The sequence below is a fragment of the Sciurus vulgaris genome (genome assembly GCF_902686455.1).
Source record: "Sciurus vulgaris genome assembly, chromosome: 7".
NCBI classification, from domain to species: domain Eukaryota; kingdom Metazoa; phylum Chordata; class Mammalia; order Rodentia; family Sciuridae; genus Sciurus; species Sciurus vulgaris.
This window is the reverse complement of record NC_136467.1, coordinates 37464182-37484440: the sequence shown is the minus strand read 5'-3', so window position 1 is coordinate 37484440 and position 20259 is coordinate 37464182. Positions and strand designations below refer to the sequence as shown.

The 20259-nt window shown below is 34.9% G+C and overlaps 1 protein-coding gene across 4 annotated transcripts in view; it reads right to left on the bottom strand.

Annotated features, from left to right (window-relative positions):
- PTPRK (protein tyrosine phosphatase receptor type K) overlaps positions 1-20259 on the bottom strand; it is a 561297-nt gene that overhangs the window by 77966 nt on the left and 463072 nt on the right. For all 4 annotated transcript variants that reach the window (XM_079148159.1, XM_079148160.1, XM_079148158.1 and 1 more), the window contains exons 12-13: positions 18166-18439; positions 14839-14875 (exon numbers count right to left, since the gene is read on the bottom strand). In XM_079148159.1, the coding sequence (XP_079004285.1) occupies positions 14839-14875; positions 18166-18439 (311 nt within the window). The remainder of the gene's footprint in view (positions 1-14838; positions 14876-18165; positions 18440-20259) is intronic.

The following is a 20259-nucleotide window of genomic DNA, read 5'->3' as shown; positions in this document are numbered from 1 at the left end:
CCAGGTCTTTAGAGAAGAACTAATGCCAATCTTCCTCAAATTATTCCATGAAGTAGAAAGGAAGACAAATTCTTTTTATGAAGCAGGTATCACCTGGACCCCAAACCAGACAAAGACACATCAAGGACAGAAACAACATACCAATATCCCTATAAACATAGACACAAAAATCCTAAATAAAATATCAGCAATATGCATTCAATAACACATTATGAAAGTCATATACCACAATCAAGTTTGCTTCATTCCAGGATACAAGGCTGGTTCAACGTACACGAATCAGTGAGTGTCATTCACCACATAAATAGAATTATGGTAAAAAAAAATCATGTGATCATCTAAACTGATGCAGAAAAAGCCTCTGATAAAATTCAGCACCTGTTCATGTTAAAACACTGAAGAAATTAGAGGTGGAAGAAACTTATCTCAATATCATAAAGGGTGTATATACAACAAACACAAAACCAACATCATACTAAATGGAGAGGAAAAAAGTGATATCAGTATCCTTTTAAGTAATGTGTGCTCTTTTAACACAAACTGACATTATCTTCTATTCCATGGAGCATCCAGAGTAATCCTTAAAAGCACAAAGGAAATCATGATTCCTTGTTTCGATGCTCCAGTGGCTTTCCTTTACACTTAAAGCAAATTGCAAAAACTCTCTACAATAGTTTACAAGGCTTTTGTGATCTTCACTATTCCTAGAATATCCAAAGTTTCTTTCTTTTATTTTGTAAGCTTTTCAGGCAATTTATATAATGGGTTTTATTTCTTTGTTTCATTAAAGTCCCAGCTCAAACATCACTTCAGAGACTTCAGAGAGGATTTATCTGAAATCCTACCAGACTTAGCTTTACTCAGGGAATTCACTTGACACTACATCATACTATTCTGTTTCTTCCTTGAATATATCAACAATTTTAAACTCCTTTGATTATTTGTACATGCACATTGTCTGTCTCCCCCTCTAAAATACAAGTTCCTTCACAGAAGTGGCATGCTTAGTTCACCACTCTAATTCTGTCACCAAGAATCAGGACTGATATGTAAGTGGTGTTTAAAATTTCCCTGTTGAATAATGAACGATTGGGTTCAGGGAGATCCTCACGAAACTTGTTAGCTTCGACCGTTCTGTTTTTTGCTTATGCCAGTCACATTGTTAAAAGTTCAAATGACTTCACAAGATAGATTAAAATTCATCATTTCTCAGACACTTCCATAAGAAACCATTGCTGTTTTTCAAAACTCCCTTTCCAGGATATCTATGGATCACTTACATTACGTATAAAATTTTTACTGCATTTCTTTAGACTTTAATTTTTTTCTCACTTTATTTTAGTGTGAAGAATTAGATCATAAGCTTCTCGAGTCAAAGTCATTCATGTCATTTGCTTCCTCTATTTACAGTAATATTCTTCAGGGGAGGGAGATAAAAGTTTACCTATTTTTAAAAAATATTTTCCTCATGGTGAACTATTAATATGAGAGAATATGATGAAAATTAATTGAGAGAGAAGGGAAATTAAGAACTCAGGCAAAAAATTTCTCTATTTTTGTCAATTCTAAGTCTAGAATAATTTGGATTGGGATTGGGGGAATGCAAAAATAGAAAAAGTATTGCTATTTGTATTAATGTTTTGTATTATTTTTTAAAGTACATAAATATGATAAATCTGTAATAGAAAAAAAAGAAAACTGAATTTCTTTTTTTCCTTTTTCCAGAACTGGGGATTGAATCCAGTGGTGTTCTACTACTGAGCTACATTCTCGGCTCCTTTTTTATTTTATTTTGAGATCAGGTCTAAATAAATTGTCCAAGTTAACCTTTAAGCTCTGAATCTAAGCCTCCTGAATCTCTGGGATTGTAGGTGTGCACCATTATGCCCAGGTGAAAACGGATACAGCTTCAGGGCAAGGAAAAGAAGAATAATTCCAAATTATTCTACTGAACAATATTCTGAATAATAATTGTTATTAACAATTTCATCTGTTTGAAACAGATATAAGGAGATATTCACCTCCACCCTTGTAAACTTTACCATCCATCCAGGGAGTTCATTCTGATAAAAAATTTCTGAGTAATAAGTAACCTGACCATTCAGCCATTCAGACTTGAATCCATTGTGAAAATACTACTTTTTAATTCTCTAGGTTTTCAAATGCAAGTTTTTTTTTTTTTTTTTTTTTTTTTTTTTAGTTTTTCAAACAGGTTGAACAATCCATTACTTGTTAATTTGTTAGTATTTTTCTATTAAAAAAAGAATTATAATGATAAAGACTGACAAAGCAAAGGAAGTACTGGTTTCTAACAAAGGTTAGTTCCAAGTCATGTAACATTGATTAAAGTTTTATTAAAATTGTACTTGGTCCTGGCTTGGCTTTACTTAGATATGCTTTCATTTCCCTTGGGCTGAAATCCATGACTCTATGACTAGGATACTTTTACATAATTTTCTCTCTTCTGAGTTCAAGGAAAATGATACCTCACATCAGATTAATTATTACAAACAAGAAGTAGGAAGAATGACAGGTGCTTGTTCCCTTGCAGGAGAAAAGAATGTGAATACCAGCAAGAGCACTCAGGCTCAGGAAAGATGACAGAGTGGGGTGCACTGGGTACACATTTTCAGAAGGGCAAGCAGCTTCCTCACAGCTAATCATCCAAAGGACCAAGAAAAGCCTTACCCGGTCTAGTTTCTCAACAACCTGACTGAACCATCCCTGTTGACCCCCATCTCCATCAGCTTAAAAAAGTGGTATAAAGAGGTCTCTTAGTAAAATTTAAGAAATTAAGGTTAGGATTTTAGAGTGTGAAACCAATTTAAATGTATTTCTTTAGGCCTCACCTCTATTTTTAAACCACCTTCTCCTATGGTAAGTTCAGCAAGGGATAATGCACAAGGCTACTGTTTGAGAGGAGACTTTGTTTTATTTTTCATTTTTATTTATTTATTTTTGGTGCTAAGGATTGAATCCATGGGCACTCAACCACTAAGTCACATCTCCAGACCCCCTTTTAAGTTTTTTTTTTTTTTAATTTTGAAATAGGGTCTTACTAAGTTGCTTAAGGTCTCACTGAATTGTTGAAGCTGGCTTTGAACGTGTGATCCTCCTCCCTCAACCTTCTGAGTCAAGAGAGGAGACTTAAGATTTGTCCTGAAGTTTAAGTTCACTAAGATTCTGTGAGGATGGCTCTTACACACATGGAGTTACAAGCAGAGCTTCTGTAGTTTTACTGTAACTTGACAGATTTGGTCTTCCTTTTCTTCTCATGTTTGTTATTTTTGAATGTCTGTCACTTAAAAAGCCATTTGAAGCCATCTGCACACTCAGAGAAAGGGCACGGATGAAGATTTGAGAAAACAGCATGAGATGTTTGAGATAAAATTAAGATTATGAAGAAAATTCTTTTTAAAAAAACATTCTCTTTATCTAGCAATTAGAAAATAGACAGCAAAAGAGAGATAAATAAAAGAATTAAATAAACATTAGTTGTTTTCATGATTTACAAACTTTGTAATACTGACTTTTTAAAAATACTGTCATACATGGTTAAAATGCCTACTAGCGCTGAAGTCAAGATTTGTTTCTTAGTCTTATCACAGAGAATTATTCAGCCTCTTGGTTCTTATTAATAGTTGCTTGCTTTACGTTAAGAATAATTTTGTGTAAATGAGTAGAAGGCTCTATAAATGATTATTTATGTATTGAGAAAATTTTAAATGACACAGTATGCTAAATATTTCTGAGAAAAAAGAAAATTTCAATTGAAATGGATCTCTTTATTAGTTTAATGTGAATGAAGCATAGTTCCAGGGAAATACTTTAGAAAATCTTTTGAGTATATTTTATTATACTTTATATAATGTTTGTGTGATTCACTATTATCTAACAATAGAAGTGTTACTTATTAAACAATTTTCTTATGAAAAAATAAAGATGCCACAATATAAATACTGTATGACAATATGGCATAAGATGTTTAGCTTCTGACTTACAAATAATTATGTGTATGTATGAACATATACTGAATAAGAGCAATGTTATAAATTATATGTAAAAATAAAAAGCAAACCAGTATCAGAAAATATAAAATTATTTTTAAGTAGAGACCTGAGTCTAAAGATGTCAAGCATGCAAATTATACAAAGTTCCCATCTCATACAAAAACCACTTTTTTAAAGTTCTGGTTTCATCTTTTATTTTTCCTCTTCCAGGTATAGACTTAGTCATGTCTTCAAGAAGTTCCAGTTACTTTTATTGGATAATGGTATTTAGACACCAAAATTTGGATACTATGGGTGCTTACTATTATTAGTGTGTCATTATTCCCAGGTCCTCTCAGTGAACTGAGTCATCACCTGAGTTATGAAACACACACACACACACACACACACACACCTTCATGTTTCTCTCTCCTTCTGTGTGTGTGTGTGTGTGTGTGTGTCTGTTTGTGTGTTACCTCTGCCCTCTCAGCTGTCACTTCTACCCCTGTGTGTTTGTGCTCCTCATTCCACACAGATTCAGTCATCCTATACATGAACACATTTCTACTTGGAGGTTCATCCACCTAGGTTAATGCTATTCAACACACTGCATGGGCTGCCCTCCTTGGTTGACATATTTTCCACACAACTCAATTTGGTGTTCCTTACCCAAAGTTTTTTCACCTCATTTGGGCTCCAACACCCCATGCCATGTGTTTCCCCTACATAGCCACCCTTCTTCTTGGACTCCAAAGCCCCAGTATCCTAGCTCCGCATGTAGATACCTGCTCCTCCCTAAACAAACTTGGACTACCCAGACTGGGCTATGCCACCCACCCATGCTGATGACATAAGTCTGATCAGTCTCTGACACTAAGCCCAGTACTGCTCTGTGGGACTGCCTCCCTCACATGCTCAGGCTCTGACCTGGTCTGCAGCTTTTCCCCATTCCAGCTGTGCATATGTTCTTGCTCTGCTCTACCTTAATGGATTTGGGATGAACTGCTTAAGAAATGTGGGAAGAGAAAAGGCTGGGAAAGAAGGGGGGAAAGTCTGCACCAAGTTTTCAAATACTTTTTTTTTTTTTTCTCACTTCTACTCTCTTCCTGCATCAATGTAATATATGTGCTATTAAGAGTTGTTTTTTTTTTTTTTTTTTAAATACTGAAAATATTACAGAGAACTGGAATTTAGTTGCCATCCTTTCAAAAACTCTCATTGTGACTGTTGTCTTTTCAGTGCAGTTGGATATCAAGGCCCTGTCAAACAGGAATATAAACTTTCTAGTCTTTTCTTCCTCTACATTCAACATAAATGAGACTTACTATACTATGAAACCATTATTCTTTTGGTATACGATGATATATTTTCCAGTCCTCAAGCTTTTGTTCTACCTAATTACTTCTATCTTGAATTATCTTGCTTTTCATTTCCAACTGACAAAATAACATCCATCTCTCAAAGTACAATTTAATATGCTACTTACTCCATAAAATCCTTCTCTTAGCTTCCTAACCATGAGTAATTATGAATGTTAACAATGAAAATAATAAGAAGGAGCTATAATAGACATTTACTGAAAATGTCTCACATGTAAGGTACTTTACTAGAAAGTTAATATCTATTATTGTTGGTCTTACATCAATCCTTAAAATTAATTATGTTCAACACCATTTCATTGTACATTATCTTTAGTGAACAGAGGGTTATGAAGTTTATTTTCATAAAAAATCCACAGATTCCAATTTTTAAAAACAATACTCCCGCAGAACTTTAAAAAGAACTTATCAAAGAATGAGAAAAATACATGTAAAACAATAGCCCAAACTGAAAAGAAATATTTTAAGTTAAAAATAATCTATAGCTTACACATATAAATAAACTAACCCTATGATAGCTAGTTTAATTTTTATAATGTAAATGTGGCTGAAAATTTAAATAATGAATAGAGAGTGAGATGTCTTTTTTCCTATCCTTTTCTACCCATTCATTTATTTGGTAAAACAGAATTTTTTTACTGATGTCTTTATTTTATATTATAATTTTTCTTTCTTTCCATCATCTTAATATTCTCAAGTCTTTGCCTCAGCATTTCTCCCATTGCTAATGGCATTCCTAAACACTGGTTGCTTTAACCACAGGATCCATAGATCAGTTCCCAGGCCTGCTAGTCCTGGAAGTAATCCTGGGATCAGCATAAGCAAAGTGGAGTACATGGCTTTCTTTTTTTCCTGTTTGTTCACTTTAGGTTGATGCTCGTTCTAAGTGAAATATGATTTGGGGATGACCTACAGATGCCTCTGTGAAGCTACTTCTGTGTTTTTTCCCCTTCTCCTCTTTAATTTCACTGGTTTCCAGATTTGGTTCAGTAATAGTGAATCTGAGTAAGGAACATCAATGAAGGGCCTAAAGTCAGGTTTTTATGGTTAGATAGAATGTTCCCACCATTTATTACTCTATCTTCCCTTAATCTTCTGTTCAATATTAGTTTTATGTATCACCACAATTCGCAAACTACACGTTAGTTTGGTTTTTCTGTTACTTTCTTTTCTCATATATGAAATATGTCCTCACAGATCTATACTTACCTATTCAGGAAAGAGTCTGAAAACCCAAATCATATATACATTGGGTATTGAAAAACAGTTAAAAATAGGTAGTGGGAAGACAAAATTGCTTCATTATTCACAAAGACTAACTGAAACAATGAACTGAGGTGTGAGTGGATACATAATCCTAAAGGCAAATGACAAAATAAAATATAATTTCTTAAAAGGTTCTAATAAGTATTTTCAAGAATTGCTTTTCAGAGTGTTTTAAATCACTAACAAGCCCATATTCTCTAGCTAGAGCAAGCTTAGAGGAGGCCTCAATCCATGGGTGACTAGATTATACCAATCCCCTCAACAAATGGGGGTCATTAAATTATTACTCACATTCACATTTCTCCTTCCCTTATAATCAATTATAATTAATCATTTTTCAAATATCAAATGTTCTACTTTCTATATAGTATGTATAACATTTGTGATTCTCTCCAATTTCAATTTTTTTAATCTCTTGGGACATTTTAGATAGATATTGTCCAGGAAAGGTTAACCAGGAGGCCTGACTGCTATTTACAGAAAGGCCGTTTGCAAGCCTTGGCTGGTGTCAGGGAACTTGGTGTCAAGGAACTTGGATTTGGAGAGGGTTCTCATCATTTCATGATTGTTAAGAGTTGATTACTGTCCCCAAATTATGCAAACAAAGTGGTTCATGCAGAAACATGCCTTCCTTTTGGGGAAATAAAAAATCTCCATTCTGCTAAGCAGAGGATGTCTATGTGACTAGCACCCAATAAAAATCTTGGGCACTAAATCTTTAACTAGCTTCCCTGATAGCTATTTCATTTATGTTGCCCCAATTCAATCCTGGAGAAATTAAGAATGTTCTGTGGCTCCTTGGAAACTTGTTTCTGGTCTCCTCTGAACTTTGGTCATGTGAATTTTCCCTTTGCTAATTTTGCTTTGTATACTTTTATGTAATCAGTCACAGCCATGAAAACCACTCTTGAACATGACTGGAAGACCTCCTAGAGAATCACCAAACCCAGAGTAGTCTCAGGAACCCCTCACACAGATATATATCTGGATCATATATTTAAATTGTCATACATCTATATAGAAATTGCACATAACTTTATTCTTTCAGTAGGCATTTTATTTTTCATTTTATAGAATAGAATAGAATAGAGTATATTCTATAGCTTTTTCATTCAAATGATGCTTATTTTTTCATGTACAGTATGTGTGTAAGTATAGATGTTTATATTCTTTGCTTTAGAGCATTGCAATTGTGTGAATATACTCAATCAATATAACCAGTGTACTAATGACTATTGTTAGGTGTTTTCAGATTGTGGCTTTTGCAAATACTTCTGCTATATGCTTTGTACTACATGTTTTTTGGTGCACCCACACACATATTTCTTTTGAGAATATTCCTAGGAATGGAATTACTGGGCTACTGATTAGTGTACCTTCAATGTGTGCTGCTGGGCAATTTTCTAAGTGATTATATTATGTTAACTTCTACCAGCAGCACAGCATAAGATTTTCAGTTGCTCTCCATCCTTACCAATGTTTGGTATCTTCTACACTTTTCACTTTTACCATAAAGGAATCATATTGTGGTTTCAATTTGTATTTTCTTGTTGAGTATCATTTCATAGATTTATTGATTATTTGGATATCCTTTTCTGTTAAATGTTAATTTGTCAACTTTCTAATAGACTTATTTCCTTTTCTTATTGATTTGTAATATTTTAAAAGTTTTAAATACAAGTCTTTTGGGGGATATATTTATTGTAATTATTTTTTTCTTACCATAAGTATTTTGATCTGCATATAGTGGTCTCTGATGAAAAGATGGTCTTACATGGAACTTATCATTTTTTTTTTTTTAATGAAGAGCACAGTTTTTGTCACCTGTTAAGAAACCTCTGTCTATTCTGACACCAAGAAGTAGTTTTCCTGTGTTGCCTTCTAAAATCTATAATGTTTTACTTTTGACATTTAGTTCCATGTTTTTTTAACATATTGTGATTAGCAGTCAAAAACATTTTCCATATAGATTGAAAACCAGTACCATTTGTTGAAGAGAGTATCTCTTTCCCTTCTCCCTGGAGTTTTACCTTTGTCAAAAATAAGGTAACCACATATGTGTATGTCTGGGTCTGTATTTTCTCTTTCATTAATCAGATTATCTATTTGTATCCTAATAGTACACTGAATTGATAGAACTTTATAATGGGATTTGATGACATCCAGAAACTTTATTTTTCTTTAGGATTTCCATGAATTTTGTTGGTCCTCTGCATTTCCATTTTAATGTCAGAATCAGACTGTCCATTTTGAAAGAAATTAGATTTCTGATTGTTTTCAGTCTATAGATTCATATAGGAAGAACTGACATTTTACCAATACTGAGTCATCTAACCTAGGAACTTGGCATGTCTTTCTATTCATTTATGTCTTGTTTAGTTTCTCTCAATAACATATTGTATTTTTCAGTGTAGAAGTATTATGTATCTCTCATTAGGTATATTCTTACTCTGGTTTATTTAGACATATTGTATATTGAAAATAATTGTTGCCAATAAGCTATTGATTTTTAACATTAATTATATAATCATCAATCTTAATGAATTATTTTCTGAAATGGATTTTCGGTTACTTCCCCTGGGTTTTCCCCAAGGGGAATCTGCTATTTTCCCGTTTTCCCCAAGTATTTGGTTATACAATTATTATTTAGATTAGAAACGGTCCTTTATGAAATGAATAGTGACAGTTTGATCATCTCTAGCATTAATGCCATCCCTCCTGTCCTATAGACTGAGCCATAAATGTAAGCCAGTGGGCTTCTCAGGAAAGAGTGGTAACAAGTTTTAATTTCTAAAACTATAAAAATGCTTGAGTTATTCTTAAGAATTCATGCCAAGAAAATGAGTATTTATAGGTAGAGTTAAGTGCTGTCTATGGAAACTCCTTCGGTCACCATCTGTGTTATGGTTCAGATGTGGTGTACCACAAAAGCTCATGTGTGAGACAATGCAAGAAGGTCCAGAGGACAAATGATTGAGTTATAAGAGTCTTAACCCAATTAGGGAATTTATCCCCCGATAGGAATTAACTGAGTGGTAACTGAAGTGGTAGGATGTGACAGGAAGAGAAGGGAATTGGTTTTGGGTTATATTTTGTATCTGGTGAGTGGAGTCTCTCTCTCTTCCTGATCATCTATGTGAGCTGTTTCCCTCTGCCACCCTCTTCTGCCATGATGTTCTGCCTCACCTTGGGCCCCAAGGAATGGAGCCTGCCTCTTATGGATTGAGGCCTCTGAAACAATGTACCATGAGCCCCTAAATAAACCTTTCTTGCTCTACAATTGTTCTGGTTGGGGCTTTTAGTCATAGCAGTGAAAAACTTGACTAAAACCACCTGCCTACTTCATGACTCATCTGGAAGTAGGTAGCAAGGATAAACTGAGAACCACTTAACCCTTTTTCCCTATACCATTCTTCCTTTTGCTATTTACTTTTCTTATTCATCCCTATCTACTAGCATCTTATTACTATGACTCTATCAGATATAATCAGAAGCATAATATTCCACATGCAAATAATAATCTCCCTGATTTTAAATTAAAAAAATTATTTAACTTCCAGCTCATTGAGGATTGGACTGAAGAGTGAGCATAACCTTTTGAAGATCTTCAGCTCATGGCCTTTTCTGCTTTGGTGAGCAGTATATTTTTCTGGAAACAAGATGGGAAGAAATTCTACTTACTCTAACAATAGGGGTAGAAAGATAGTGTCTATTTTGTGGTGACTTAAGAAGAAATCATTAGACACAGATTATTCCAGATGTGCATTAGGTATGAGATAATGGTGCCAACATTAAGAATAATTCAAAGTATTATGAAAAGAAGACTGAAAGAGCACACATGATGGCCCCTTTTGATTTTTAGATCTAATATTATGTTTAAGAACCATAAAAGATATTCAGAGTTCTTATTTTTACTTTGACTATAAAAATTAAATACATCTAATGAAGTCAAAGAGGTTCTCCTTAACAAAACATGATACATTCTTGTGACATTGAGTTATATTCATTCATATAGCACTTAATAGAATTTCAATCTTTTATCTTAATGATTACTTCCAGAATCTAAGTCTTAAGAGGTAATAGATTTCCTTTGGACCCTCTGCTCTGATACATCGCAATCTTTAATTCTGACTAAATCAATAGAATAAGCCCTTCATATTGAAATGTGCACAGCAGGAGAGGAAAGAAGCTATAGAATAGGAAATAGTTATAAGAATAGCAGTGATCAAGTCGAGGAGAGAATTTCAGCTAAACTATCTTTGAATTTATCCTAACAAGTAGCCATTTGAATGAATAAAAAATCATTGATTATCACTGAATTCACAAGAAAATTCATTTGAATAAAACTGATACAGAGAAAGATTAGGATTATAAATCCTAAATATAGTTTATAAACTATATTTCTAACCAACTATGCTCCACATAGAATCAAATAGGGTCTCAACTTTGGGAAAAAGTATTCTGTATTAGAAGGTAAAATATGTTTCACAATATAAATGTACATTTAAATAGGCAAAAAAGAACCACTCCAGTTGTATATTAATTTGTCTTAATACATCATAAACTATCCTAATACTTTTAGAATTTCAGATAGTACTGTGACTATACCTGAAACACCTATCCTAAATTTAGTTTAAATTCTAGTTATGGATTCAACAAATATTTGTTATACTTATATGACTCTTATATTGCACTTGTTCCTGTCACAGTGATGTATAAGATAATCATACAATCATACCATGATGTGTATGACAGCATTAAATTTAGCTAATTTAAGAATACAAGAAAAAGCAGGGCACTATTACATATGGTTTGAACCAAGTATGTGTGGTGAAAAGTCACTGCAAACTGGAAAGCCTTATAGAGCAACTCCAGCATTTCCAGGGAACCTAGTTCTTTTCAACGAAGCTGACCTGGGCAGGAAGGAGATTAGGAAAGGAGTGTTCCAGCACCTTCACGCACACCTGAGTCTATGCTGGTAGGTCCAGGTCAGGGTCTGATTGATGGGCAGATGAGACACAAGGCATGCCATGGGAGTCCTGCAGGATAAAGAAAGGTCCTTTCTACACTGTGTGTTTGGCCCAGGCAGTCCTGGGCAGGGATATCCCACTCATTGGAAGGGGCATGAAGAGTAACAACCCATGTTGTTCATGGAGGCACACCTACAACCATGCATCAGGACAGCCCTCCAAACCGCAGAGATTCCCTGTGCACTACCTGTTGCTTCTACCTATGGTCATGCCATTTTTAATGTTTGATTAGTTTTTATTTATTTTAAATTGAGAAATACCTACCTTCTCTTGTGCTGATATATAGGCACATTTATAATAGTAAAATTTACACATTTTACATATGTAGCTTAACAGATTTTTTCCAACATGTACACATTTAATTATTGAGCAGGTTCTTTATTAGAGGGCTTCTCGAGTTCCTTCATGGTCAATATGATTATGCTCTTTTGACTATAAACTGTGTCTTCAAAATGTCCTCCCAGAAAATTTTTATTTTCATATCAAAAAATTTCATACCAAAGCTGACCATACCTCCCTGGTGTTAGCTTAAAATATAGTCATGTGATAAATTGATGATATTTTATAAATGTGGTTTTCCTATAAGTAAAGATCCTATAAGTAAAAGTCTTCAGAGCAGAAAATACATCAGATATAGGTAGAAACATTGAAAGAATAAATAAAAATCATCCTAGTTTTTCCCTAAGCAATTTCTATCATGAAAGTTTAGTAAGTTTAGCATTTATACAGATTTCTTTTATAACTATATAACATAAATTATTTCTCTCTGAAGTAAGGTGAAAAGTTATTATGAGAATGATAGGTCAGCAGTTAACACATGTGTAACATTTATAAAAATTCACAGTACAGTAGCACCCCCCTCTCTGTGGGAAACACATTCCAAGACCTCCAGTAGTTGCCTGAAACCACAATAGTCCCAAACTCTATATACTGTTTTTTTTTTTTTCACTCTACATACATATCTATAATGATGTTTAATTTATAAACTGGGTACATTAAGAAATTAACAATGATTATAATAAAATATTACAATTGTAACAATATATTCTAATAACATTGGCAGCTTCACTATTCTTGCAGCTTGGGGCATTATTAAATAAAATCAGGTTAACCTGAACACAAGGCAAAGCAATACCTCAAAAATTGTTCTGATAACCCAGGTGGTTACTAAGTGACTAATGGTTAGGTAGCAAATTCTGTGTGAGACACTGGACAAAGGGATGGTGAAAGTCCTGGGCAGAACAGAACAGGACAGTATGAGATTTTATTACACTACTCAGAATGGCACACAACTTAAAACTTAAGAATTGTTCCTTCTGGAATTTTGCATTTAATATTTGAGGATGTGGTTGACTGCCTGTAACTTAAGAAGTGGAAGCAAAATTTCAGGTAAGAAGGGACTATTGTATAAATTATTTTAATCCTCAATAAAAATAAGGGGCAAGTACTCTTATTTTGGAAATAAGACCTTATATACTTTGTCCAATGCTAAAGAATTACTAAGGGACAAAACTGAGTTGTGAAGCCAGATAGTCTAAGTCCAGTGTCCTTTCTCTTACTCACTGCACCATTCTGTCAACCTAAAATAACTACCACAAAACTTTCTTCTTGCTGTTTTTGGCAAATATTCTATGCCACATAGTAAGATTGATTTCTAAGACCTCAAGTTGCAATCTAAATATTACATAGTATTTGTCAGCATGATTTTAATTGTATTCAGAGAAGGACAAATTGTTACTTAAGCAGGTCATTCAAAAGCAAAAGAAAATTTGAAATGTTTAGAATCATTTATAGCTTTCTTTCCTGAGTTCTAGAAATGTAGTATTATCCTAGCTAAAGAAATTTTTCAGAGGCTGATGTGAGAGCCTTTTATATCACTAGCTCTACTTTAAATCTGGGAAGCACAGGTGATACATACTTAATGTTTTCTGTCATTAAACTAAAAATTTCAACTCTAAGTCCTGATCTGTAAGCTACATTTTTAAAATAAAAATAATTCTTATGCACTACATTCCCCTGAATATATTTTCCGTTTACTTTTTAAAAAAGCCTGCTTAATTTTTTTTAAAATTATCATGAGGAATCAGTATTTGAATTAAACAAGTATGTTTATTTTTTCTTCTGTGAAGTCTCTTTATTCTCATGAGTCAAGGGAAAAATCTATATTGCCTTTACAAATCAAGAGTAAAACACAAATGCTAATTGAGCAGATTGATGATTAGATGGAGAAAAATGATAAAAGGAAAAATGCCAGTATACACAGAATATGGCTATCATTTGAGCCCCCAATGAATCCACTGCTGCTCATGAATGTGGGTCTAATACTAATTCTGGCAACAATCCACCCAGAGGACTACCCTCTGAGGAGCCCCTGGCTGCATGCAGGCAGCTTTTTATTATTTCTCTTGCTAGAACACATGAAGAAGGAGCTATCTCTCCCTCGTGTGCACAATCAAATAACTCTTAAATGAAGGACTATAAACACAGAGATGTGGAGATTCCCTCTCCACACTTTGAACTCTAAACACTCATTCAAGGATAACAGTATTTTTTCCTCTCAAAGAAATTAGGTAACTGAGTCATCATAGGTCAAGTCAGCAGGAACTGCCCTGGTGATTAGCTATCACATATGTAATCTCTCAACATTAGTAGAATTAAAAAAGAAAATTAATCTTTAATCCAAATATATGACTGATGAAAATATGGAGCAATCTCCACACCTAAACTTTTATATATTTATTGAATTAATTAGCTTTGTTCTTTTTTGTATGATCCTGGATCACAGAAAGTTACAGTGGTTTTGAAACAAATGACTTGCTATTTTCAACTGCTATTACTAAGTTTTTTTTCCCTAATATATCGCTTGATCAGCCCCACAGACCTGCCTTTACTAAATGGCAGAAAGAAGTCTTTCTAAGGTTTTCTAAATCCTTCCTATTCTCATAACAAGATTCCTTTAGTCAAGTATTAGAGGATGGGATGCAGCACCCCATTATGTGTTAAAGACACCCAAGTGATCAGAAAACTTGGCTGGTGATTTAACTGGGTCCTACTACAAATACTCAGTAATAGAAATGCCATATTTAATTAGCCTGAAGCAGGGAACAAAGCTTTTTCATTTTAAAAAGGTGGTGAATGGATTTAAAAAAAGAGAAGTGAAGGCAAACCTCTTACCTTTTGTAGCAATTCGTACACACTGGGTTTTAGTTTCCTGGTGGAGTAAAAAAGAAAGAAAACAATCAATGTATAGATAATGCTTCCTATTTCATAAACTATAACTATGACCAAGATCAATCCATGGTCATAAAATAGGATTAAATAGAAGTACAATGTTGAGACTCTCGGGCTCTTCTTGGCTGATATTTTAATGACTTTGCTTATCCTATAGGGTTTAGGATGTGTGCCAGAGGTACCTGGTAAGCAAAATGGTTGTTACATGAAATTTTAAGGATTTTTTGTTGAAGAATTACAATATTAAGGAAGTTTATGTTTTTTGATATATTTTCTCAGAGAATTGCTCAAAATGTAAAATAAATATTTTAAGAAAATTTCCAGCATTTTCTAAAGATATTAGTATCCATTTTTACCTTCTAACAAAGCAGGCTAGTTTATCCAGGTCAAATAGGGTAGAATTATATTTGCATTTATTGTCGATTCTAAAGCCATCATAAAGGCAAATATGTTTGCAAAACTAATGTAAATCAGAACAAAATATACATTCAATTTTCACCTGATGATTGTAGTCTCAGATCAAAACTGAATGTCACATACTCTCACTTGGATCATAGCATGATTAAAACACTAAGAGACAGTAGTTAGAAAGGTCCTCAAAACACTGCATCATCATTGCAGGATCATTTATCAGTTCTATCTTTTCTTTTAATTTAGTTGTTAAATGTTTTTCAATATAGATTATTTTCTACATCTTGCCAGACAACAGGGTAGAAAAAGGTAGAAGCAAAAGTGGCAAGAGGGATTACTAGACTTTCAACACTTTGGGGTGGTAATAGGAGATGCGTGTCCCCACAGCTAATTTAGGGCCCGTGCCCCACTTTTCACTCAGTTTAGTTGGTGTCTATCATTGAACGCACCACAAGTGTGAAAAGGCGTCAAAGTCAGGGGTCAGAGGCTATCTGGAGGCAGCATGATCTGACTACAACTGCCTTGGCTATCATTGCCATTCTGCCCATCAGATGCCCTGCACACATCACAAACCCTCTAGTAGGATAAAGTCATTAAGATGGCTGAGTGTATCGTGCCAGCCGCTGACAACTAGACTGTTTCTCAAAGTTGGACATATTACTAGTATTTGAAAAAGCCCAGTACAGTCCAGTTGTCATGCTCCATTTTTGTCTAGCTTAGCATGTAAACACTGTCCTCCTTCCTTGGGCTGTGGTATCTTCCTGCTTCACTCCTGCCCCAAATACCCAGGTTCCTAATAAATTTCATTCTGTGCAATGCTGTGTCCCTTCTCCTCTTTCTTAAGTCCCTCAGTCCTATCTATCTTTGAAGGCAGGTTCTCACACATTGGAAGTAGATTTTTCTGAAACAGGTTATTCGTTTTCAAGATGCATTTTTCTCAACATCATCTTGAGTAGTTCCATATGTTGATGAAGCAATTTATCATTTCATCTTGTGTTTATTTTGAAATTAAAATAGAACACTGATGAGAGAATTAGTAATTTAAAAAAGATTGTGTATTTGTATTATTTAATTGTGATCCTTGACCTTCATAGTAAACTCTTAAGAGCATTGTTCATATTCCCGTAAAGCCCAAAGAAATTCTGATTTCCTAAAAGAAACTCTGTTGGCTTTCTTTAGGCATTTCCAGTCTCTGTTGGTGGGAGCCACATCAATTTTAAAATTCTTTGCCAAAAAGATTGTGAAATACATTGTTGCTACTCTGAACTTTGATTAAACTACAGTGTAGTAGATATATCAGAAGAGAAAATTCATATCAAAGCCTTTAAACTGTGCCAAAGAAAATTCTTTATAAGTAACAAACACTCATTAACACTCTTCTCATACAACAAACCAAGTCACAAAAGTTAATTTGAAAATTCTCACCTCTTTAAAGAAATTCAAATAAAAGACTGTTTCCTATCTTTGTGCTACTTAATACACAGAATGGATTGATAACTCTCATATTGTTCTTTTTGGAGCCTCCCAGTTACACCAGTGCTCTGCAATGATGTGTATACAGGAAGTAGGCATTGGTCTAGCTTCTGAAGACTCCCATCTGTGTAGAAGGGAACCAGAAGGAGAGAAGAGCATCTTCTTCCATGAACATACTCTGGCTTTGGAGAATATCTCTGAAAAGTCTGTGGCATTTTTCTTTGCCATAAACTATAAGTCAACCATATTTGTAAGCAGAAAGATAACACGTTCATTCAAAAGCAGCTTATCAATAACCAAGTTTTTATGGCCCCTGTAGAAATGCAAATGGGATATGTCTTCCAATTAAACTATTCCAAGACATAATATGACTGAGGCAATTAGATATCACATAGTTCACATCATCTCCCAAGGTGCCCACCTTGGGACTCAATTATACAAAACTGGCAGTTTCTTATATAGCTACAAGTCCATCAGAATGTCATTATTCAAATGGACTTTAAATGATGGAAGCTTCTATTCTCAGTAATTTTGTTTTTCTGTCCCTTTCTGCCAAAATATAAACAAATAAGTAAAAATAAAATAAGTTTTTAGGAGAGAAAATTTTTCAAAGAGAACAGCAAGAGGCACAAAAGGCCAGGTTGTTTCTCCACATAGGGAACCACGGGCAGTTTCTAATGTCCTGTTGTGTTTTCCTCTTCAATATTCATTTGGGATCAGCAGCAGTGTTCAAAAACAACTGTGTCCAAAATGGAAAAAGGAGGGGCCGCCAGGGAAACGGGGAGCAGACTTCTGTAATGGCACAGCCATCTCGCCATCCCAGGCACCGTCTGTTAAGTTTGGTCAGCTATACCACAGGCGTCCTATTACTTTGTAATCAGAGGATTGTTACTTGTTATTTACTATTTGGCTTGTATCCCCTGAAAAGTTTATAAGGGTCTATTAGCCTGCTGTGGAACGTGCATTCTGTTTATCCTGCAGTAAATTTAATCTTTAGAAGTGTGCCACTACTGAGCAAGGAAGGCAGAACAATGCCTGAAATTTACTGGGGGTGGAGTCCCGGCAGCAGCACCCCCGCCTTTTCAAATCATTTTACTCACAATTGCCATTGTGGGCTTTCCTGAAGAAGGCCCAAGCAGAAGCAGTTACTAGGAAACAGGAATCCTGTGAAATGGAACTGGCATGCCGCCCCGGCCCTCTCCAGTCAGCCCCAAACTGCACACTGTTGGCAACAGAAACAACGCCCCTACACATCGATTTTCTCTTCTTGCTTTTTATTTTATTTTTTTATTTGCTTTTTCTTGACAAATGCTACTGAGTACTTATAAAATGAGGCTCTAGCATTTCCTCTGAGCAATGAAAAGTCAAATCTCAGAGGAAGCTTACCTTCTCCACGCTGCTCATTGCCTGGAAATAGATGTTGTATCCTTTTCGTGGAGCCAATGGAGGGTTCCAGAAACCTTGATAGGTCCGATTGTCACCCACTGTGAATGGAGCAGGTTCAGGTAGATTCCCAGGGGGTAATTCTGCAGCAAAGTAATAGGGTGCTCCCCCACTCATGGCATTTTGGTAGGTGACAGGAACCTGATAGCACTCCATGGCCCCGGCTTCTCTCTTTGTTCGATGTGGGTGTAGCTCTTCCACAACAATTTGATAAGCACTTTTGGGAAAAAGAGAAGAAAAAAGTACACACTTATAAATTTGAGATATTAAGTTGTTTTGTTTATTAAAGAACAAGGGGTTTAAAAGTGAACATGTTTCATCGTAAAGTGTGTAAACCTAGTCTTAACCCGTTGCATTCTTGCTATCATCTATTTTGCAATAAAACAGAATATCCCATGCATTCTGTGCCCCTCACCAGCATGGTTTAAAAGGAACTGAGAAAAAAAAACAGTAAGAACCATCATCACAGAACTCTTCATATTCTTAAATACTGAGAGACGAGATCCTCTAATAAGGAACCTGACATTAACCAGTGTCACATCAAAGACTAAATTCTTTGTCTGATATTTTAAAATGTTTAAAGTTAACATTTTCTCCTGAAATGATACCATGGAAGGCCCAGCTCCAAGGCCCAACAGAATGACGGCCTCAGGGTGGAGCTGGAAGCACCCTGTTGCAGTTGTCACAGCCTTGGAGACAGAATGTGCTGACAGGCTTCCCCACCTCTTGACCTTGCCACGGCATCTACATTGGCTCTGAGCTACGCAGATCCAAAGTACAAGTGACATGCGGCAATACCAGCACAGATGGACGGAAATCTGTCCTCGCCACTGAAATAGACCGCCTCTCTCTTCTGGAGTTGTTAATAATAAAACGTTACAAATTGCAGAAACAGATGGCATTTGGCCTATTAAAGCTCTAACCTGAACCTTCTAATACCTTTCTTGAATGTCTTGAAACTTTTCTACATTAGCTGTTATTTTGTACAGGAAAGAAAAAAAAAAGCAACTTTAAAAGAAGATTTCCCTGATCTCTAACAATTCTTTTTTTGATGAGTTTATGAAACTGATATATTAATACAATTCTTCCTTTGTAGAAAATTCCTTAGTGGGGAAAATATTGATGTATAGGACATTTAGGAAACTTGACATTATTGAAATATGTAATGCATTATTAATATGTTTAAAAGAAATACATATCAAAGTTACTGAAAGTTACAAGAAAATGCAATGCACTAGTTTGTGTAAATTCAGTATAAATGAACTCTGTATAGGGCTGCTTGTTGAATCATAAGAGCTTAGGCAATTATTCCTTTTATTCCTTCTACCCAGGGAAAACGGCCATTGTTCCACGCATCTTCAGCAGGAGAAGATAACAGACTTCCATAAAGAGAAAGAAAGGAGGGGTTTGGGGTAGAGAGGGAGAGAGAGAGAGAGAGAGGAAGAGGGAAAGCATGCGCACACTGAATTTGCATGTCAAAAAATTAAAAGTTTAGAATCTGGTATAAAATTTCAGATCTTGTGTATATATAACACTATACTTACATATTTATGTCAATATAAATATGAATATATAAATATAAATATTCCTACAAGCAAAAGGCTTTCATGGATTAAACAGAAGGATTAAATTATAATTTACACATCAATCTCTTTTCTCCCTAATTATTAAATTTCCCAGTTTTCATAAAAAAGTTGCAAGACAGGGGAAGGCTGGTATCTATCACCTTACCTCATGAAAGAGGACAGAAATTGTATCAATGCCAGAAATTGTGATTTGAGCAAGTAACTGAGACAGAAGTCTACACTATTTCAAATGACATGTACTGCATCGCTCTCTGTACCTCTGCCAAGTTGGGTCACTAAGCTTGTAGGAATGCTACTGACAAGGTGCATGCTCTCTGAGGCGTCCACAGAGCCGGCACTTGTCAATTTTAAAATACAGGACACGCGTAAGCATTGCCCTAGAGAATGAAGAAAGGAACGATCATAATTGATGTATGTTATGTTAAGCAAACCTAGCCCTTTTCTTGTTTTA